Below are 24,263 nucleotides of genomic sequence, written 5' to 3'. Positions count from 1 at the left end.
GTATTGATAAATTATTTAAAGACATGGAGGTAAAACAAAAGAATCAGCTAAAAGAGTTAAAAGTGTTTACCGCTGGATAAAATGAAAGGTGTGTGTGTGTGTGGGGGGGGTGATGACAGTCTACTTAAAAAAAAAATAACGTAGAGTTGTAGAATAACAAACCTTGTAGAAGTGTAGAATCTTTAAAATATCTGTATATGTAACTTTGATAAAAAATAAAAACTAGACTTTGAAAGAAAGCAGAGGAGAAGGGATTAGTCTTAGCAAGATGGATGGATGATTACAATTAAGGATGAAGATAATGCAGATGAAGGAGGTAGAAATTAGGAAACTTTAAGGAATTTTAATTTAGAGTATCTCTTATATTACCAGAAAGAATGAGCTAATGTCTTCTGCTGAAAAGTCAAAGCCCTTGAGTATTAGAACATGGTGGGTCAAAGAGGGAAGAAGACACTTATTAAAAGGATTGCTATGCATCAGTTGAATCAAACTAACATTAGAGGGGGGAGGGAGAGGCATGGACTGGGAAATTGGGATTGGTAGATGCAAACTATTACATTTAGAATGGATAAACAACAGGGTCCTACCGTATAGTACAGGGAACTATATCCAGTCTCCTGGGATAAACCATAATGGAAAAGAATTTTTAAAAAGAGTGTCTATATGTGTAAAACTGAGTCACTTTGCTGTACAGCAGAGATTGGCACAGCATAGTAAATCAACTCTACTTCAATTTAAAAAAAACAAAATGAATAAACAAAAACTTGTCCAACAACAACAACAACAAAACTAACATTAGAAAGCCTAAATTTGTAGGGTACTTTGTCAGTGAAAGTTCATGGTTTTCTATAGCAGCTGCAGTCTCTGAATGAAATAGCCAATAAGGAACTTGGAGGCTTATTAAGACTTGGAAAATGGTGAAGATGAACTAAAGGAAAGAAGACATTTTAGATTCCCAGTCCCTTAGTAGAAAGGCAAATGAAGTCAAATATGGGGAACATCATGGAAATTAGGAGCGATCAGGAGACTGGAGGTTATAATTAGAAAGAAGAACAGAATGAGAGAAAAGGATGGGAGATTGATGTCAAAGATGGGAAATGCAGCTTTTAAGATTGTAGTGTAGAACTTCTTCAAGCAACAGTGAGGTAGGCGAACCCCCAGTCCAAATAGGCAGCCAGCAACAAGCAGGTCAACAGCAACAGGTGACACTGATGCAGCCACAAGGGAGGCTGAATCCCTAAGGCAAAAAGTCAATCACATTGGCCTGAGATGTAAGATGTAGATGGAAAAACAACCAGTGAACCAAAGTACTCATGGTCCTTCCAAGAAGAGCTCAACCCCAAACACGTTCACTAGAATTTGGTGCAGGCGAGTCACTCTAGTCAAGTCAGCAGCCCTGGAAATTGCCATTAAGCTTGTGGTCTTATGCTCACATTGTGCTGGGAATGCATTACTGCAGTGCAAGCAGTTAATTAGTCAAAGCGTGTAGCTTCTGAAATATGCAGATAAATTAGGAAGGAAAATTGAAACTGTGTTATGTGATTTTTCTTAATGATTCGAGTGTGTTCTAAAGAAACAGAAAAACAAATTGATTGCCAAAAACCATGTTAATGTGCTTTTAATTCACAAGGGTTAAGCATATAAAAGTCAGGATATTGAAAGTTAAGGTTCTCATAGAAACATTAATTTGACAACATTATGCATACTAGGTGTGGGAGTTTATATTTTATAACATTAAAAGCAGTAGGGAATATTATAAAATGTGGCTCAGTTAAACAAAATAAAATAACAAATTCAGGGGAAAGTCATTAAACATGACTATGGGGAAATAATTGTTTTGCAACCCCCAAAGAAGGTTGTAAAATTTAATTTTAGAACATAATGCCTTCAAATTTAAAAAAATGTTTTCAATGGAAATTAATCATTTTTACCAAAAATGAATTTTCCTAACATATTGTATATTCTGATATTAGTTTAGGCCTCTCATTTGCAGTCCAGATTTGATCCTAATAGACTAAAAGGAGAACTGACTGGCTATTACGTGGCCTAGTTGATAAAGATTTTGGAGAGTGAAAATAAATTTAAGGGTTTGAAATACTTTCTGTTTAGTTTATAGAGAATATGGACGATAGTATACATGTGAATAAGCCTGCCAGTGTACTAGTACTTTGTTTACATATTTGCCTTCTATGTACTTCTGCATACTATTTGCATGTATGCATTTCGAAAATTCCAATCTGACATGCAAAATGTCTTACGTAGGTGGCATAGAAAAAGAAAAGAAGCTTAAGGCATGTTCAGGGAAGGAAGTATTCCAGAAAACAAACGCGCAGCCTTTAATATATCTCTGTTTTGGTTCCCACCTCACAAACTGGACAGCAGGTCTGGGAGACTGACTTCTCCAGTGGAGCTGCACTGAGCCACAGGCTGCTGTTCCTGTCACCCTGGTCACAGAAGCTGTTTACTCTATAGGTGATGCAGGAAACAAGAGTGGTGGACCCATGCAGTAACCCCTTGGAGTGTGTCACCTCCCAATTCAGTCAGAATTAAAGGCAATAATGAAAGAAAGAAAGAAGGAAGGAAGGAAGGGAGGGAGGAAGGGTACTATATTACTAACATAATACTAATTTAATTATAATTATTACTCAATTCTAATTATTATTTATTTAATTTTAAGTAATAATAAAGCTTTTCTTATCCTTTAAATCAAATATAAGCTATTATTTGGCACAAAATTAACAAATGGCAACAACCCCCCCCCCAAAGGAGCAGATCATGAAAATATAAAGGTAAATTGACATTTTGCTAACATTTCTATTTTCCATTGTATTTTATGTCATAGCAAAGCACTCCACAGAACAATAGAGGTCCATTCATGGAAGAGAGATATGTAAATTCCTGAGCTAGCAGACTCCTGGCCCAATATTCAAGCCGCCTCTTCAAAAAGGGCACAATGGTCTGCATTTTTCACTGAAAAACCTATGCAGCCACATTCCATGGCAATGAACTCTTTATAAACTTGATGAAGAAAAATGCTTTGTATGTTTACTGTAATCTTAACCCCCTGCTATTTTCTGTTTCCAAACAAACAGAAGGACAAATGCAAACTGCCAGCTCGCAGGACGTACAAACAAGTGTTATTGAATATTCAGAAGTATGGTGGTATTTCTAAAGTTCAGCAACAAATCACTTAGAGTCTTTCTTTTGTTTTTAATTTTCCTTATTCAGGCACCACAAGGCCACATAAGGAGGGTGAGGTTCCTGGAGTGGACTATATTTTCATCACTGTTGAAGATTTTATGGAATTGGAGAAAAGCGGTGCTCTCCTAGAAAGTGGGACTTATGAAGGTAAGCACAGCTCTGCCGCTGAATTTATTTCTCATCGCATCACATTTTTCTCCTTTGACTGAAATGCATTAGAACACCAGATTACTAATGTGCTGTTGTTTTGGTTTGAGAGCTTTAATGAGGTCACTTTAGAAGTGTATTTTGTAAAGAAAAATTAAAATATATCTGTGTTAATTCTACTCTTAAGAAGCCAAGAGAAATGTGTATGTACATACCCACTGAAGTATCCTTGTGATCAGGATATCCTGAGGCTAAGCTGTGATCTTCCAGATAAATTATCTTCATCTCTAGGCAGCATCTAAAGAGCACAGGGCTTGACTTCCAGTCCTGTCACTACCTCAGTGTAGTTTTCACCGGTTACTTCACTTCACTTGCCTTCACTTGCCTCTCATGCAAAATGATGGTGTAGGAAAATATGATCTGTGGATGAACTCCAAAGCTCTACCACAGGTTTCCTTGTGTGCCCGTGTCAAACATGAACAAATGAAATTAAAACCTTGAAGGTGGGACGTATGATTCAGAGGAAGAAGCAGTGTAACCTAAGCCAGAATCTGCTTCAGTTCCAAACCTGGCTTTACTACTTACCCACCATGAATATGAAGTAACCCAGTGAGTATCTCTGAACCTCAGTAGTCTTATCCATAAAAGGAAAAATGATAGCATTGAAAAATACAAATAAATAACATGCTTGCATGTATATGTTCAAGTAACATCTACATGTATGTAGTTTATGTCTAATGAAGTTACAGATCTGTGTCTGTATAATGAAATTTTAAAGTAATATAACTAAAAAACAGTAGAAAATAATACCTTTATTCCTATGTCACAGTTACTGTATGTGTAAACTATATTTATATGTATTATTACATCCAAAGATGAATCTAGTTTTACTGAACTGCAATTAATAGTGAGTGATATTAAAAACAAAACTCACATGCATTGCTGCTTAGCGCATCAAATATCAGAGGTCTACCATGAGCAACTAAACTGGGTTTGTAACAGTTGGCCCTCCTCTTCCTCCTTCATTTACTTGTAGATGTCCAGTGGACTATAGTTATTTAAGAACTCAGTATTTTTAAGTTGTTAGAAGTATTAAAATCTCTTTTTACTTCACACTCCTAAGGCAATTTAGGCTGAGACATGTGCCTAAGTTATGGGTCAGACATTTAGTTGCTTATTTCCACATTCATAGGAAATAGGCAAAAATACCCACGAAAAGAAAATGGTTTTATATGAGTGTTGTTTCTTCTTCTAATTGTCAAAAATGAATGATAGTGAAGATTGATTGAAAATATTATATTTATTTTTTATTGAAGTATAGTTGATTTACAGTATTATATTAGTTTCAGGTTTTCACAGCATAGTGATTCAGTATTTTTATACATTAGACTCCATTAAAAGTTATTACAAGATAATGCCTATAATTCTCTGTGCTATGCAATATATTCTTGTTGCTTATCTGTTTTATACATAGCAGTTAAATAAAAAAGCTGTGTTGATCATATAAGCTGCCTTAAATTATATATGAAAAATAAATTATAAATCATAGAAAATAATGATATCAAAGAAGTCAGAGTAAATTAACAATAAATTTTGTAGTATGTTTTCCTGTGGGCTTTGCAACATGATTTAGTGGCATTCATTAGCTTGCATGTCTGCTAATAATAATGCCTTGTATTTAGTTACCGTATTTAAATGTCATATTTATGTAGCAAAGAACAAATGCCTTAATATCCACGAGCATTCCAAGAGTAGTATGACCTTTCCTTTCTTTTTTTTGTTAAATAAAAATTGTATTAACTGTATAGAAAGTGAAAAAATTAAATCCAATGTTCATGTTAAATTTCCTGTATTCTCATGATAAACTAGATGTCATGAAGTTTAATATCAATATTTAAAAATAAAGCCTAGCTTAAATTTTAGGTTTCAGTTAAATTTTGAGGGAAATATCCTGAAACCATACAAACGTAACCAAGTTTTGTGAGTCAGGGTGGGTTATCCTGAATCTTCTTCAGACGTTTTTTCAGCACTGAGAGTAGAGTTGGCTAAACTGGTGCCAAATTGTTAATCTCCCAAGCATGCATAGAGCTGATCTTTGAATAATAAGGCTGATTTACACACATGACTTTGGGGAATCAATACTGTTATTTACAAATACACACTGTGTACTTGGATAAATAAGAAGCTCTTTTCTCAGGTCTCATAACCATCTGGGTGGACACCTAGGGAGCCTTCTCAAATCTCAGAATCTTCAGATTTTCCAACAGTTACAGCTGAGGAACCAGTAGAATTGGCATTCTAATAAAAATCACTGCTGTTCCTTCAGGATTAATCACTAGCTCCAGACTCAGAGCTACCTGAGTTATTTGTGTTATTAATGTGTTATTCATCAAGGAAGCCTAGGGAATGCGTTTTCTGCTGTTGGTGCTTTCAGAATATACAGAGTAACAATCATGTACTACTCAACTAGATAAAGAAGGACCTCAGAGCTTTTATATTTGTCAAACTTTCGTGGTATCACTCTCTCATAAAATAATAAAATGCCACTTTCTCTGTTATATGTTCTCCCTTCTGCAGTGTTTGGGCCATTGTTCTCCTTCCTCCTCCTTGCTAGATCATTCTCATGCTTTCTCAGTACTCTTTAGAGCTCTCAGCTAGGCTAGAAAATCCATTTCTGATATCTGTGAATCCACTAAAGAAATTAAAAAGAAATTGAGTTCCCCAGAGCATTAAGGTCACAGACCTGTTAACCATGTAGGATCCTTAAGACTGATATATGTATGTATATACTTCTGTCTTGTTGTCAATAATTCTCATTTTAATCTGGAATTTGTCCTTTGATTAGAAACGAGATAGACTATCCTGAATTGTAGTTCTGCATCTTAGGAACTGGCCCAAAGTCCTTGCTCCAGAAGAACAATTCTGTTATTACCAGAGGCTGCAAGGAAGGCCTTAATATGCTTGTGTTACCTTCTACAGTTAGGCCACATGGCGCTAGGCAGAATTTTAGCAGATTCTTAAAGGCTTTTTCTGCAGCACCAACCCCCCATCTAGTATGAGCACCTCATTTCAGTTTGTTATACAACAGCTGCTGAATGGCTCTGCATGTAAATGGCCCAGAGAACTTGACTGTAATGGACCATCAGGTGTTGGTAAAGACTCTTCCATGACTTGGATGACCTCATCTTCATCTTTTCATACTCAGTCAGGTTGAAAATTAAGTTAATATAACAAGGCCTAGTGACAAGCCTGACATAACCTCAAGTAACAGGAAGAACACCATGAACCTTCCTGTCAGGACTGAAGATGTAGGCTTCATGTGAAACACAGACCACAGAGCTCTGTGGATGAATGCAGACAATTCCGTTGGGATTAAGGTCACATGCAGGTATAAATGTGACACCTCGAGGTAGAATTAAATAAGTAGGTTTGGTAATCTAAAGGTTAAGTACTCTTAAGTACCTGGAAGGAAGCAGTGCCCTTGGGAACTGTCTGAAGTGCTGAATTACCCAGGGATCTAAATCCGTGAATCCTGCCTGACCTACTTCTTCCAGTTGTCTGGAATGCTACATTCATGGTTTCACTGACCACTCACACTGCCTCACCCTGAGTTCTGAATGACATCTTTAACAAACCCATGTCCCCTGAGCTGCACCTGGACTCTTATTTCATTTAATTCATCTAGTGAGATCATCCACAGTCATATTCCAGAGCAGCAGTTCTGCTGTAACATTTGCTATCATATTTTGCTGTTCTGCTTTTAAATTGAAACAAAGCTATTTTTCTATCTATTGAAGAAACCCTTAAAGTTAAAGGTTTTCTTTAAATAGACATAAGCTCAATTGTAATAGTCCTTCAATTTTTAAGAGGACCAAATCAAACCCAGCAAGTTATTAGGGCATCTGCAGAATATAGTGTAAATATGGCACTCACCTTCACCTTGATGCTGTGGTTTCTTCTATTCATGGACCCTAATGTATATGGACTTGAGCCAACTGTAAACAGCCCACGTAGTTTCTTAAACAATTTTATTACAAGGACTCTGAAATTCAAGTATTCTCACAACTGTACATAAATGAGTGCTGTTCTCCCTGGTATAACACATACAATCCTACAAAATTTTAAATATTAAGGACAAATAATTTTCTAGGAAAATAAGCTGATAACTCCTATGATGAGAGAAGAGATACAACAAATTTTACATAAATCCATTTAATTTTACTAACTAAAATCCACATCTACTTTTTTTAGTATGACCTTGGTGCACTTATTATTGAAATTTTGAATCTCTATTTCCAGTCAAGATAGCACTGGTGACAGAGAGATGCTCAATCCAATAAAAAATCATTATTAGTGCTATAAATAGTCTTCAGAAAAACCATTCTTCTATCAGTCCAAGTTTCTATCCACTGAAATGTAAATATTTCCTGAAGGGCAAATCAATGCTTCAATTGATGCTAAGATTACTGTCATTCCAGGAGACCAAAAAAGAGATAAAATGTCATTGTTTCTCTTTCCCTTATACTCTATTACAAGAGAAAATTTTTACTCTGTAAGTAATAACCTCCACAACAACAGTAGATTCTTGGAGCTTGCAGTTAAAAGGGTCCAGCTATTATTACATATTGTAAGATTTTTTTTCTTTTGATATTTCCTTCTTTTTCTTTCTCTTGGCAATTTTCCTATTGTGGAAGATTCTAAGCCATGCATTTGGGTGTTCATTTTAGAAACACTAAACACTTGCACATAAAATTCAGTATGTGTTTATTTGACCAGTAAAGGAAAAACACATTTAGTGAAGTTTTACACCCCTTTGAGATCTTACAATGCCAGAGGTTTTTTGTAAGTGGTTCATTATGTGTTCAAAGGTATTTGCAGAGAGCATATGATTTTTGCATGCTGCTTTGCTCCTGTGTAAGGCACTAAGACTGGAAGTGTTATTGTGCATTAAAATGTGATAAAATTCCCTCTTGGTTTGGGACTTTTGCAAGCCCAGCTTTTTCCAAAGTATGTCATGCAAATGCCTATTTCTAAGTACTCTTTTTTCCCAAAAGGAACTAGAAGGAACAGACCAATCAATTAATTAGCTAATTTAATATTATCGTATAAATTATAACTTAAAGTCTGAAGTCAAGGAAAATAAAATGACTTGTTTACTATTACCTAAACTGCAATATTAACCAGTTTCCTGTTAGTTCTATATTTTTTTGTTCAATGTAGCTGAAAGGAACAGGACCAACCTTTTTGGAGTATATCATTAAAATAAAGCCAGTATTCATGGGCATAAGACTCACTTCTTTGACTCTATCACAACCCATAATGATATTAGGTAAAGCTGAGGATTCCAAAACTGTGATATTTGGGGTTTCCTTAATTTCCCTCAAGCTTGTGTCTTTAATTACAATGATTTTCTAACTCCTGTACACATCCTTTGTAAATTTTTATCTGAAACAAATTGAGATTTCACATGAAATAAATATCATGCCCCTCATTTAGTGGGAAGAAATACTGCATGACTTTAAAATTTTTACTTATATTTCTCTTCACTGCTTCAACAAGCACAACCTATTTGCCTTTGTTGATTGGATGAATATTTTCACCTTTGAGTTGTTTTTCTGAGTGGACAAAAATGGATAACAATATTGATAATAAATATTTTGTAATGTTTATTTGTGTATTGCTGCAGCTGTGAATATATATTGAAAAATATTTACTGGATCTTACATTTCCATGACTATCAAAGACAGTAAATTCATTCATTCCACATGATCAATTCTTGATCAAATTGATTACAACAGTCTTCGCATGAGAGTTCATGTTTCTCTAAAATAACATCAACATAGTGATGATCAATGGCTCTTGCCATTAGTCTTAGATTAGACATATAGACCTTCCTAAAGGAGAAGTTTCATTTACTCCAGTTATTCTCAGTGATGCCCTAATGTCCCCTTCCTGTCAAACTTTTTTCAGAGACTTGTTTCATACATTAGTTATTTGAAAACTATAACCTAACATCCTACTCTACAAAAGTTTTTTTTTGTATCTGAATTTCAAATCTGAAAAATAAAACTTTCTGAGACATTCTTTCCTTATATTTTCCTTATTTCTGATCTAAGAGACAGCGGAGTCTAGAATCTGATTAACCACAGATCTGTTATTTCTCTCCAGGGGAATAGAAATCATCAAAAAATAGGAAAGCTGTGTCCTAATTTTTATTACTAAATACTTTATTTCAGAACATTGATCTCAATCTCCAACAAAGTTACAGTAGATGTAGATGGTTTTATGAATTGTTTTTATAAACTGCAACTTTCATTCATCCTGTGCACAAAACAATATCTGAAACTTTGAGGCTTCCATTGATCATGCTGCAAAGTAGACAGATATATTGAGTGCTTTGACTAAAAATTAGTCAAACTGTAACTGAAGTACCAGTTCTCAAAAATACCCTGCTGTCCTTATATTTAAAAGCAATCATGTTGTGTAAGATTCATACCATATGAAAGCTCTTCCTTATTGAAGGCTTCAAACTCTGACAATTATGGAAAATCATTCATAACATTAGGTTAAAATTTAATATGCCGAAGCAGTTAGTCCCTCTTTATATAATAATCGGCTCTCTTATATCTGTTACGGGCTGTATATGTATGTATGTAACAACCAGATAAAATTAGGATCAAGTGGTCAACATATCTTGTCTGCATGGGATTTTCTCCACAAAAATTAATTCTTAAAGACACTAAAAGTATGAATTTTTAGGGCCCAGTAAAAACAGAAATTGATACTTGTTATTAGTTATAACAAAATGGGAAGTTTTACTTATACTGTCGTCAGACTATTTATATTAGCTATGCTGGCTTCCTTTCTGTTCCTCAAACAGAACAAGCATATTCTCATCTACCTGGGATCTTGAATTTGTCATTTCATTTTCCTAGACTACTTGTCTTCCAAATAACCACATATTCCTTTTTCTTTTCTTTTTTTTTTTAATTTATTTATTTTATTTATTTTTGGCTGCGTTGGGTCTTCATTGCTGCGCGCGGGCTTTCTCTAGTTGCGGTGAGTGGGGGCTACTCTTCAGTGCGGTGCGCGGGCTTCTCATTGTGGTGGCTTCTCTTGTTACAGAGCATGGGCTCCAGTAGTTGTGGCACACGGGCTCCAGAGCGCAGGCTCAGTAGTTGTGGCGCACGGGCTGAGTTGCTCCGTGGCGTGTGGGATCTTCCCGGACCAGGGCTCGAACCCGTGTCTCCTGCATTGACAGGTGGATTCTTAACCACTGCGCCACCAGGGAAGCCCCACATATTCCTTTTTCTTATTTTGAGATATTCATCTAAGAATCTTCAGGAAACTCTTACCTGACAACCTTATCCAAAATAGCACCTGCTGACGTTCTCCATTCCCTTCCTCTGATGTATTTTCTTTATTGTACTGACTATAACTGAAAATGCATTCTATGTCCATTTGTGTATTTGATTATTGTCAGTGTCTACCCACTAGAATGTAGACTTCTCAAGAGGTCAGATAATTTGAACCACTGCTAATTCTTGAGCTTAGAATGGTTCTGGCACCTAGGAAGCACTCAATGAATATAAATTGAATGAATGCCTAAGTTCCTTCCTTGAACCAAACAATGGGAACCCCTTAATCCCTATGTAGAAGTTCAAATAGAATTGAAACCCTGGACCACATCTACTTCCTAATTCAAAATGCTCTAGGTCAGAAGTTTAGAGCTGCAGCATCTATTTGGCTTCAGAATCTTGCCCTAGATTACCTTGTATTATAATTGTAATCATTTTGTTCTTGTCTTAAATCTCGTTGTTAACCTCATGGGTCCCTGTTCTGAGTTCCCATACCTGTTTTTCTCTCAGTATCCTCTACACTGTAACACTTTCTCCAAAATATAGTTCTTATCTTTCTATGGCCATTCCTCGTAGTCTGGTTTTCACTGCAGTGATTCATTGTTGGTCAGATTTCCCGAACTCAAAGCCTAGTAAACTTAGTCAACAAAACAGTATCTTCCAGTAAACCTCCCCCAGCCCACCAGCTCCACCTCCCAAGTTCCATGGATGGTGCCACCTACATACTTCTTGAACTAATGATAATTACCCTGTCCTATAACTCCTGTCTTTGTTCATGCTTGCTTTAATCTTTTTCAAAAGTTTTACAAAGACTTTCTTGATTTCTCTACCTCTAGTATAGAAAGTCAGTAGAGAGTTGGAGAAGAAAAGTAATGAGGCCAAACCTACAGGAGAGATAGAAAGGTCCTGGGATATATTGGAAAATATGCAAATTCAGAATGTTATTTTAAAACAAAGGAACTAGTATGTGTGTTCTCTCAATAAAGAAATGTGAAGGCATTCTAATTAACATGGACATATGGTACTTGGAATTTATTAGGTATTTCACTAACATTTTCTGGCTGGTTTTCAATAAAGTATAAGGGAGCATGAGTTTGTTTATTCTTCTTTTATTCTTAGGAGATTTAATGGAAAGGAAATGAAAATAAAATTTTATTCAATTATTAATTATACATTGCTAATAAGATTTCTACTCCCACTTCACCTTTCTCTCTCTCTCTTTCTCTTTTACATTAGGATGACTTCTTTAAATTTTCTTACAATAGGTGAAAGTTTGATTCCTTTCACTAAACAGTTAATGGGTACAATGATAATTCTGAAAAATTTATATTTTAAATTTGATTACTAGTGGTAAACCAAATACTTAACACAACATAAAGAGTCAATAAGCAAAAAAGTTTTAAACAATATATAGGAAGCTCAAACTGACATGAACCTTATGATAGATAAATACAAGGTAAAGACTTGATTTAAATTTTTCCGCTGAGCTTTCTTTCTTTTACTCCCCTACCTCCATGACATATCTGAGGATATTACAGCAGGGGACATGCATTTACCTAGACAGACCTGTCCTTTGGCATTGTGACCTGATACTGGAGGGTGCTATTTCCCAAAAGCATCTGTTGCCTCTGGGCTAGCCCATAAGAACAGAAAGGTTCTCCAGGCCAGATCCCTCATGATCCTTCCCAGAAGGATTAGATACTTCTGACTTCTGCTCCCACTCTCTGAGGGTGAGAGTCAATCGTTTCCATAAAACTTCCAGAGAAAAATCTTCTGATGCAGCCATCTGGTTTCCCTGGAGATGAAGCAAGTATTATTATACTTGAAGTGAAGTATAACCCACTGCAACAAGGGCATTTCCTATCATTTCTACCTTCAAGTATGTGCAGGAATATTCATTTTACAAATAATATTTGCAGACTTGGTAACTTTAACTCCTTTCCTCCCTCTTCCCCTATCTTCCCTCAATTTAGTGAGTCTCTCATTTATGGTAAAATGTAGCAGCAAATTAGAAGAAGATGCTTGCAATGGTTTATGTGAGGGAGGGAGGGGAGAGGATGGAGACTCCTAGAGGCCGGCATGCTGACAGCCTCACAGGGATTTAGGACAGGGGAAAAGTACAAAAAATGTACAGATGAAATTTAAAAACCAGAGTCGTCTAGGGTCATTTGTTATAGTGGGAGCACTCATCAGTCTCCCAGATGACAGCGGAGTATTGCAACCCAGCACAGCTATTGATTTTCCTAATAATTACCCTGAGCTATCCAGAAAAGGTTAAGGTATATGCAAAAACGTAATATTTGAGAAAGATTTGCTTCAAAGGTGATTAAAATTTAAAAGTTTGAACTTCTAAAGGGGAAAGGCTAGAATATTCACCTAAATAGAATACTACACTCCCTGAAAATGCCAAGCAAATGGAACACATATCTTGTTATAAAATATTTTAACTATCTTCTGTCTAGAAGCAATTTATAATATGCATTCAAATTTATATTTGAATTAACATGATTAAACTATCGATAATTAATTTATGAATGTATTCTATAAATGCAGATAAACCTGATGTTCTTATATGCCCCAAACATTCTAGGCACATATAAATATACTTTAGAAAAATGACTAGATTGTAATGAAGTTGGAAACAACATATTCTTTGGCCCCAATAATGTTTGTCATTTTTTGAATATGTTAGATTTAAAATAGATCTATAAAACTATCAGTGCATTACCAAACTGTTAAAATCAATGTATTAATAAAATGCACATTTACAAGTTCATCTGCTCTGTTTTTAATCTTAACGTACTAGTTTCTAGATTTCTTTTCACTTTTTGAGACACTCACCTGTCCCCCAGGAATCTTAAGGAGTGATAGCTGCAGGCTACTTTTTCAAAGCCTATATTTACAACTTGGGGGGTAAATAATACATCGTTATCTTGGTTTATTTTCATGAAAAGTTCACCTTCAGAGAGTGTTATATATACTCATCTTATAAGCAAAACATATTAATCAGAAGTTAAAGATATCCTACACTGGGAAACTTTCTTGCAACATTATGTTATCATGTTTTTCCTTCACGTTCTTGGTCCTGCCTTTGCACTAACCTTCGTTTTAGTACTCTTCTTGCTTGTTTTCCTTTTAATATTTAGCTCCTGTCATATTTTTATTCTCTCATAATTTAGATTTTCTTTTTGCTGATCTTTCAAGGGTTTTGTTTATACCAGCAGCCCACTGACACTATTCTCTTTCTTTATTCTTGCTTTGTTTATCTTTTGATTTCTCCTGAAAATTGAGAAGCCTACATGGATTCTCTGCTGTATTCCTACTCTATGTCCTAAAATTCTTCCTCTTTTGGGATATGCTACATTTTATACTTCAAATGGTTTTATATCTTGGTTCTGGATCTTACATTTCAATTCTTTTTTTTTTTTACCTGTATAGCTATAAGGAACAACGAGAATAATGGAGATGATATTTATAAATGTTCCCACAAGGCAATGACTTGTTGAATAGAGTGGAAATTTAACTAAAATGACTTCTCTGTCCTTCATAGGGAGCAACACTGTCTTAGAAATGGACATGCTCGTGGGAGTTTTGTTCAAACACAAGTTGTATGGTTTGGCATGGTGTATGTCTAAAAACTGATGTAATTTACCCCAATTCACTACACTTTTCATGTTATTCAATAAGTCCAATGGTATATTGGAATCTGCCCTCTTGGCAAATGGGTCCTACATAATTAATATTTGCTTGAATGGAAAAAATTATTTCAATTGATATATATCTCATTTTCTCTTTATAATTTAAAAAATTATATCATATCCCTGTAGTTTAGAAAATATAACATTTTCTTCTTTTATTATTCTTTCATCTTCAAATCCTTATCTTATTATCTACACAGGCTTTCTTAGTAGTAATTAGGAAGCTATTAGGGGGAATAAAAATGTTTGTCTCTGAGTATATGAAAATACTGAGCTAACAAAGGAAGAGATGCACTTTATTTTCATTTATTCTTTTTTTCTTATTTTATTCTTTAATTTAAAATTTTACTTCATTTTTAAACCATACCCTGTGAATACTCATTCTCATCTCAGAGAAACACATCCCATGTATTCTTGTTGCTTATTACTTTCTATTCTTGAGTATTCTTACAGTTACCATTGATTTAATTCTATTATATGTAATTTGAGACCACACTTGCTCCTTGGTAGACTCCAATAACTTCTTATTATAGAATTGGATTCAGAAATAATATTTAATAGAATTGTTTATATCCTTCCAACATGGGTTTGCAGTAACTTGAAAAGTATTTTTGTTTATGTTTTTCATTTAAATTTTACATAACTCCTCTATTAATGAAAAAATGCATCCTCATGGCATCTATTTTTCATAAACAATAGTAGAAGTAGAAATCATATAAGAGAGTACAACATTCCCAAGAGTGCATGAAAGTAGATCACGGCTGCCTCAAAATAAGAAAATATTGATCAAGATCTTGCCAAAGGTAACAAAATACATTAAATGTGAGCATGAAAATATTGAGACAGCAGGTTGAAAAGCTAGTGTTTGGGTTTTAAAGGGAAGATGCTGGCGCGGGGGGACTATCAGGTTGCTAGAGAGGGAATTGACTTTGACAGGCCTTGCTAAGGCAGGGTGGATTCAAGTCCTAGAACAGTCGTTTGCAACTTTTTTGTGCTAGCAATCTTGTACTTTCAAGTACAAGAATTATTGGCACTTGAAGGAATTAAATAGAAGTATAATACTGCAATGTTCAGAACTGGGTGATTGTCTGATGGAGTGGTTTGCATCCCAGGCTGCACCTGCGTGTTCCAAAAAGTTCTGGTCTCTTTGATGTCAACTAAATCATACCACCATGCCCATCATATTTTCTGAAAAATAACACTGGAACAGAATCTGTCTCATTTGCAGCCAAAAAAAAAAAGGTCTAAAAATGTATTAAAATACAAAGGATAGCTAGTGAAGGGCTGGCTGCAGTGCTCCAGGGAAACAGGGCATTGGTGGGGAACAACTGTGGCCTAGAGGAAGCCAAGAATTATTTGTTCACGTATGCATTTGAGGCCTAGGAATGGCAAGGCCAAATGCTAATCTTGGATTTGTCTTGAACTTCGTGTGGGACTGAAAGGGCTCTAGGATTACATGAGCACTGTGTTTAAATGACTGATGAGTGGGACATCACAGAGAAATGAAACTTGTTCTGTGTGACCTTAAAGAGTGGGACTAGGACAAATAATAGATAAAGAGACAAAGATTGTGGTCAGATATAAAGAAATGCTATCTAATAACCAGGGCTGATGAAATAATAAACTCAATGTATTGGTAAATAGTTGCTGGGATTGCCAAACATGAGCTAAGAACTCTCTTGTAGGGTTGTTCTAAATGGGATACACAAATGGATAAACACTTAGGCTGAAATTACTACGACATCAAAAGAGCAAAAACAGTACCAGATGTGATGATTAATTTATGTGTCAATTTGACTGGACCTTGGGATACCTAGATATCTGGTTAAACATTGTTTATGGGTGTGTCTACAAACGTGTTTCCAGAATAGATAAGCATTTGAATTGGTGAATTCAATAAAGCATATTGGCCCTCCCCAAGCATCAGTCAACATGTTGAGAGCCTGAGTAGAAGAAAGAGGTGAAGGAAGATTGAATTTGCTCTCTGCCTGACTGAGTTGGACATCAATCTTCTCCTAATACTTGGTGCTCCTGGTTTTTAGGCCTATGTATCCGATTTGTTCTTTCTCTAGATAATCCTCACTAATACACTAGGCTTCATGCTTTGCATATGCTATCTGTAATTTTCACATTGTTTCTTCCATGAAAGTATTATTTTAATGCTTTTTACAGGGAGGAATCGGAAGCTCAAAGATGTTTAGTAATTGTAAGAAGTCTCTCAGGTAGTAAATGACAAAATTGAAATTGCTTCCAGCCTTGTTTGACACAAAGTCTGTGCTTGAAGGAACATTTTCCCATTGGGAAAATATTCAGTCAATGTAATGTAAGGCCTAATTAGGAAAATAATTTCCTTTACAATAGCACTAAAAAGAATAAAATACTTAAAAAACTTAACTAAGGAAGTGAAAGACCAGTATACAGAAAACTACAAAACATTGATGAAAAAATTTTAAAAAGACATAAACAAATGGAAAGATATTCCATATTCATCAATTTTGGAAGATTTAATATTGCTAAAACATCCAAACTATCCAAAGTGATCTACAGATTCAATGCAATCCCCATCAAAATCCCAATATCATTTTTTACAAAAGTAGGAAAAAACAATTTTATAATTCACGTGGAACCACAAAAGACCACAAATAGCCAAATCAATCCTTAGAAAAAAGAATGATGTTGGGGGCATCACTCTTCCTGATTTCAAGATACATAAAAAGGTTAAAAGAATCAAACAGCATGGTACTGGCATAAAGACAGACATATATACCAACGGAACTGAATAAAGATCCCAGAAATAAATCTACACATATATAGTTAACTGATGTTCAACAAGGGTGCCAAGAATATAAAGAGTAAAGGATGGTTTCTTCAACAAATGGTGCTGGGAAAACTGGATATCCATATGCAAAAGAATGAAATTGGACCATTATCTTTTTTAAAATTTTTATTTACTTTATTTGTTTATTTTTGGCTGCATTGGGTCTTCGTTGCTGCGCGTGGGCTTTTTCTAGTTGTGGCAAGCAGAGGCTACTCTTCTTTGTGGTGTGCAGGCTACTCATTGTGGTGGCTTCTCTTGTTGTAGAGCATGGGCTCTAGGCGCACGGGCTTCAGTAGTTGTGGCATGCGGGCTCAGTAGTTGTGGCTCACAGGCTGTAGAGCACAGGCTCAGTGGTTGTGGCATCCGGGCTTAGTTGCTCCGCAGCATGTGGGATCTTCCTGGACCAGGGCTCGAACCCATGCCCCCTGCATTGGCAGACAGATTCTTAACCACTACGCCACCAGGGAAGTCCTTGGACCATTATCTTATACACAAAAAATAACTCAAAATGGATTAAAGAATTAGACATAAGATTTGAAACCATAAAACTGTGAGAAGAAAACATAGGGGGAAAGCTTCATGACATTGATCCTGGCAATTTCATGAATGACACCAAAAGCCCAGGCAACAAAAACAAAAAAACAAGTGAGACTACATCAAACTAAAAACCTGCACAGCAAGGGAAACCATCAACAGAGTGAAAAGGCAACCTACTGAATGGGAGAAAATATTTTCAAATTATATATCTGATAAAGGGCTACATCCAAAATATATAAAGAACTCATACAACTCAGTAGCCAAAAAACAAAATCAAACAAACAAACAAAAACACTGATTTAAAAATGGGTAGATCTGAATAGACATTTTTCCAAAGAAGACATACAGATGGCCAACAGGTACATGAACAGATGCTCAGTGTCATTAATCATCAGGAAAATGCAAATCAAAACCACATGAGATATGACCTCACACCTTTTGGAATAGCTATTATCAAAAAGACAAGAAATAACAAGCACTGAGGAGCTGGAGGAATCAGGCTCCCTGACTTCAGACTATACTACAAAGTTACAGTCATCAAAACAGTATGGTACTGGCACAAAAACAAAAATATAGATCAATGGAGCAGGATAGAAAGCCCAGAAATAAACCCATGCACCTATGGTCAATTAATCTATGACAAAGGAGGCAAGACTATGCAATGGAGAAAAGACAGTCTCTTCAATAAATGGTGCTGGGAAAACTGGACAGCTATATGTAAAAGAATGAAATTAGAACATTCTGTAGTACCATACACAAAAATAAACTCAAAATGGAATAAAGACCTAAATGTAAGACTGGATACTATAAAACACTTAGGGGAAAATATAGACATAACACTCTTTGACATAAATCACAGCAATATCTTTTTTGATTTATCTTCTAAAGTAATAGAAATGAAAACAAAAAATAAACAAATGCACCTAATTAAACTCAAAAGCTTTTGCACAACAAAGGTAGCCATAAACGAAAGGAAAAAAAACCCCACAGAATGGGAGAAAATATTTGCAAACAATGCAACCGACAAGGGATTAATCTCCAAAATTTACCATCAGCTCATGCAGCTCAATATACAAAAAAAAAAAACAAAAAACAAAAAAAAAAAGTCAAAAAATGGGCAGAAGACCTAAATAGACATTTCTCCAAAGAAGACATACAGATTGCCAAAGAGGCACATGAAAAGATGCTCAATGTCGCTAATTATTAGAGAAATGCAAATCAAAACTACAATGAGGTATCACCTTACACGGGTCAGAATGGCCATCATCAAAAAGTCTACAAACAATAAATGCTGGAGAGGGTGTGGAAGAAGGGGAACCCTCTTGCACTGTTGGTAGGAATGTAAATTGGTACAGTCATTATGGAAAACAGTATGGAGGTTCCTTAACAAACTAAAAATAGAGTTACCATATGGTGCAGCAACCCCACTCCTGGGCATATATCCAGAGAAAAACCTGGCTCGAAAAGATACATGCACCCCAATGTCATTGCAGTGCTGTTTATAATAGCCAAGACATGGAAACAACCTAAATGTCCATGGACAGATGAATGGATAAAGAAGACTTGGTACATATGTACAATGGAATATAACTCAGCCATTAAAAAGAATGAAATAATGCCAATTGCAACAACATGGGTGGACCTGGAGATTATCATACTAAGTGAAGTAAATCAGACAGAGAAAGACAAATATCATATGATCTCACTTATATGAGGAATCTATTAAAAAAAATGATACAAACAAACTTATTTACAAAACAGAAACAGACACACAGACTTAGAAAATGAACTTATGGTTACCAGCAGGGAAGGGTTAGGGGGAGGGATAGATTGGGAGTTTGGGATTGACATGTACACACTGCTATATTTAAAATAGATAACTAATAAGGACCTACTTATTAGCACAGGGAACTCTGTTCAATACTCTGTAATAACCTAAATGGAAAGGAATTTGAAAAAGAATAGATACATGCATATGTATAACTGAATCACTCTGCTCTACACCTGAAACTAACACAACATTATTAATCAACTATACTCCTATGTTAAATAAAATTTAAAAAAAAGAAAATGGAAAAAATAAATTTAAAACGTTAATGGATTTAGAAAAGAAAAGAAAGAAGCATTGGCAAGGATGTGGCCATGCTCATCCTTGCTCTGTTAGTGGGAATTGTAGCCACTATAGAAAATAGTATGGAGTTTCCTCAAAAGATTAAAAGTAAAATTACCATGTGATCCAACAATTCTAATCCTGGGTATTTTTCAGAGAAGAACAAAAACATTAACTTGAAAAGATATCTGCACCCCCATATTCCTTGCACCATGTTTACAATAGCCAGAATATATGGAAGCAACCTAAGTATCAATTGATGGAAGAATGGATAAAGAAATTGAAATACAGACACACACACACACACACACACACACAGAGGAATATTATTCAGTCATAAAAAAAAATAATGAAATCTTGGCCATTCGTAACAACATGGATGAAGCTTGAGGGCATTATGCTAAGTGAAGTAAGTCAGACAGACAAAGAAAAATATCGTATGAACTCTCTTATATGTATAACCTAAAAAAAGTTTTTTTTAACAAAACCAAACAAAAACCAGACAAGCTTATAGATACAGAGAACAGCTTGGTGGTTGACAGAGGCAAGGGTTACTGGTGGGAAAAATGGGTGAAGTCGAAAGGTAAAAAAAATTAATACAGTGAGCAATAATTACTTTTGGAAGACAGGGATCGAGGGAAGGAAAGAGAGAACAAAGGTTTATTGACTTAATCAAATTCTGTTGTAATCCTCTTTTTATATGTCTTTTCAACTGGGCTTTAAGCCCTTTGCTTCAGGGAGAGTTTCTTATTTATATTTATAGGCCTAAAACCCACAGTAGCTGGCACACAGTAATCAATAAATTGCCTTGGAAGGTGGGGAAAAAAGAGTTAATCAGCAAAATATATAAGGAACTCCTACAACTCAAGAGAAACAAAAAGCAAAAAACTAATAACCTAATTTTAAAATGGGTTAAGGACTTAAATAGACATTTCTCCAAAGAAAACATACAAATGGCCAACAGGTATATGAAAAAATGCTAACTGTCACTAATCAGCAGGGCTATGCTTAACTACTAATGAATGGACTATATGGTGCCGTGTTCATACACAGGACATTTTTTTTTTAACATCTTTATTGGAGTATAATTGCTTTACAATGGTGTGTTAGTTTCTGCTGTATAACAAAGTGAATCAGCTATATGTATACATATATCCCCATATCCCCTCCCTCTTGCGTCTCCCTCCCACCTTCCCTATCCCACCCCTCTAGGTGGACACAAAGCACTGAGCTGACCTCCCTGTGCTATGCGGCTGCTTCCCACTAGCTATCTATTTTACATTTGGTAGTGTATGTATGTCCATGCCACTCTCTCACTTCATCCCAGCTTACCCTTCCCACTCCCCGTGTTCTCATGTCCATTCTCTACATCTGCGTCTTTATTCCTGTCCTGCCCCTAGGTTCTTCAAAACCTTTTTTTTTTTTTTTTTAGATTCCATATATATGTGTTAGCATACGGTATTTGTTTTTCTCTTTCTGACTTACTTCACTCTGTATGACAGACTCTAGGTCCATCCACCTCACTACAAATAACTCAATTTCATTTCTTTTTTATGACTGAGTAATATTCCATTGTATATATGTGCCACATCTTCTTTATCCATTCATCTGTTGATGGACACTTAGGTTACTTCCATGTCCTGGCTATTGTAAATAGTGCTGCAGTGAACACTGTGGTACATGACTCTTCTTGAATTATGGTTTTCTCAGGGCATATGCCCAGTAGTGGGATTGCTGGTCATATGGTAGTTCTATTTTTAGTTCTTTAAGGAACCTCCATACTGTTCTCCATAGTGGCTGTATCAATTTACATTCCAACCAACAGTGCAAGAGGGTTCCCTTTCTCCACACCCTCTCCAGCATTTATTGTTTGTAGATTTTTAAATGATGGCCATTCTGACCAGTATGAGATGATACCTCATTGTCGTTTTGATTTGCATTTCTCTAATGATTAATAATGTTGACTATCCTTTCATGTGTTTGTTGGCAGTCTGTATATCTTCTTTGGAGAAATGTCTATTTAGGTGTTCTGCCCATTTTTGGATTGGGTTGTTTGTTTTTGTGATATTGAGCTGTGTGAGCTGCTTGTATATTTTGGAGACCAATTCTTTGTCAGTTGCTTCGTTTGCAAATATTTTCTCCCATTCTGAGGGTTGTCTTTTCATCTTGTTTATGGTTTCCTTTGCTGTTCAAAAGCTTTTAAGTTTCATTAGGTTCCATTTGTTTATTTTTGTTTTTATTTCCATTTCTCTAGGAGATGGGTCAAAAAGGATCTTGCCGTCGTTTATGTCGTAGTGTTCTGCCTATGTCTTCCTCTAAGAGTTTTATAGTGTCTGGCCTTACATCTAGATCTTTAATCCATTTTGAGTTTATTTTTGCATACACAGGACATTTAATACAAATAAATAACTACATTGAGTATCTCTGACTTCTGTCAACTACTAGGACTGCCAGCTTTGAAAACTGGACCCTACAACTGGACCACTGCTACTCGACAGTAGATCACATTCTCAGCTCTCTCTGCTTCTTTAGGTCAATCACTCCAGTTCAAAATTCTCTGCAAGAGTATCTGATTGACTAACGTTAGGTTGCATGACTGCACCATAGCTGCCAGTGTTCAGAGTGATACTTTTTTTCATACTTCTGCAGTGCAAGGTAGGATTCTCCCTCTCGCAATGCTCACACAGTGGTGGATTCCTCAAACAGAGAGATGCTGGACAAACAGTAATGTCCTGCCCACCTCCAGCATTATAGGCAGAGGTACTTGACAAAGGACAAAGGTTTATGTAGGAGGTATGTTCAAAAAGCAATGACATTTGGGTTATTATTGTTAATATAATTCCATTAGTATCTAGGGACTTGCCAGACCTTAGAAAATTTGTGCTACATTTACAAATATGTATAAAGGATGGGTAAGGGAGTAAAAGTTTAAAATTAGAAATGGTGAAATCTTTTTTTGATAGAAGAAACAGGCCACATATTTGAAAACAGTTGCAAAGAAAGCAGAAAATGTCAAGGAAATAATGGGAGGGGTATGTTAAGTAGAGAATACAAGGGCATGTAAACTACAAGACAAGGGGAAATTTTATAGAGCAGTCATTTTAACTATATTTTAAAACTTTATTGATGCCATAAAATCCAAACACTATAAACCTGGATTCTTTGTTAAAAGTAGGCCATCACATGCAAAGATAAATTGAACTTGGATGTAAAAGAAAAACCAGAGGTAAACTAGTGTAACATTTTAGAGAATGTTTGCACCAATGACATTTTAGAAAATATTTCAGAACTAGCATGCAATGAAAAACATTTAAGAGAAAATAGTGCAGACATGGGAATATTTTATATATATATGAAATACTATATATCAACTCTGTCTCTCTCTTTGTCTCTGCTTCTGTCTCTCTGTCTCTCTTGCTCTCTCTCTCTCTGTCTCTTTCACCCTCTCCCTCTTTTCCTGGTTCAATTCTATGCTTATAATCTTTGCCCATTCTGTATTACTCACCTTTGCTTACACTTATTGCTCTGCCTGGACTCACGAAGTTGTTTAGTCTTAATTCTTTTTCTTCTCAGCCTACACGTACACCAGTTAACTTGCCTTCTCTTAAATCTGTAGCCCCAACTCAGACCTAGTACCTGGGTCTAAACCTATATACAGCCTCTATCTGTATTGTTCTTCAAAAAGACATAAACTAAAATTCTCCTAAATTGGGCACACAGCCATCTCCTCAAAACTTCTCTCCCTCCTGTAGTCCCAATATCAGTAAATATCATAGCTATTAACTCAGTTGCTCAAGTCAAAAACCAAGGAGCCTAGCACAGGGAGATCAGCTTGGTGCTTTGTGACCACCTAGAGGGGTGGGATAGGGAGGGTGGTAGGGAGGGAGATGCAAGAGGGAAGAGATATGGGAACATATGTATATGTATAACTGATTCACTTTGTTATAAAGCAGAAACTAATACACCATTGTAAAGCAATTATACTCCAATAAAGATGTTTAAAAAAAAAACAACAAAAAACCAAGGAGCCATCCTGATTCCCCACAATATTCAGATAATCATCAGATTCTTCCAATTCTAACCCCTAAACAACATCTTCTTAACGTGTCCCCTCTGGTCTATTCCCAATGTCCCTGCCACTGTTCATATTCTCACCATCTCGAGAACAGCAAATGTATACTTACCGGTTTTCCTTTCTTGGTGCTAGAGTAATCTAGTACCCACATCAAATCATGTTACTTCTCTGCTCAAATAGCTCCCACCAGCTTCTCCATGAAATTCTTTTTATGACATGGAATATGGCCCCTCTCACTCCTGGCAGTCTCATCCTCCTCCACAAATTTCTTGAAGTTGCCCTAAAATATTTCATTCGTACACACCAACATGCCTTTTTG

At 35.7% G+C, this 24,263-nt stretch overlaps 1 protein-coding gene across 5 annotated transcripts in view; it reads left to right on the top strand.

Moving 5' to 3' along the window:
* MAGI2 (membrane associated guanylate kinase, WW and PDZ domain containing 2) overlaps positions 1 to 24,263 on the top strand; it is a 1,327,276-nt gene that overhangs the window by 722,262 nt on the left and 580,751 nt on the right. For all 5 annotated transcript variants that reach the window (XM_061198469.1, XM_061198467.1, XM_061198466.1 and 2 more), the window contains exon 3: positions 3,229 to 3,348. In XM_061198469.1, coding sequence (XP_061054452.1) covers positions 3,229 to 3,348 — 120 coding nt within the window. The remainder of the gene's footprint in view (positions 1 to 3,228; positions 3,349 to 24,263) is intronic.

Source organism: Eubalaena glacialis, chromosome 8, assembly GCF_028564815.1.
Source record: "Eubalaena glacialis isolate mEubGla1 chromosome 8, mEubGla1.1.hap2.+ XY, whole genome shotgun sequence".
NCBI classification, from domain to species: Eukaryota; Metazoa; Chordata; class Mammalia; order Artiodactyla; family Balaenidae; genus Eubalaena; species Eubalaena glacialis.
Note: the sequence above shows the minus strand (reverse complement) of the source record. Positions and strands in the feature narration are given on the sequence as shown.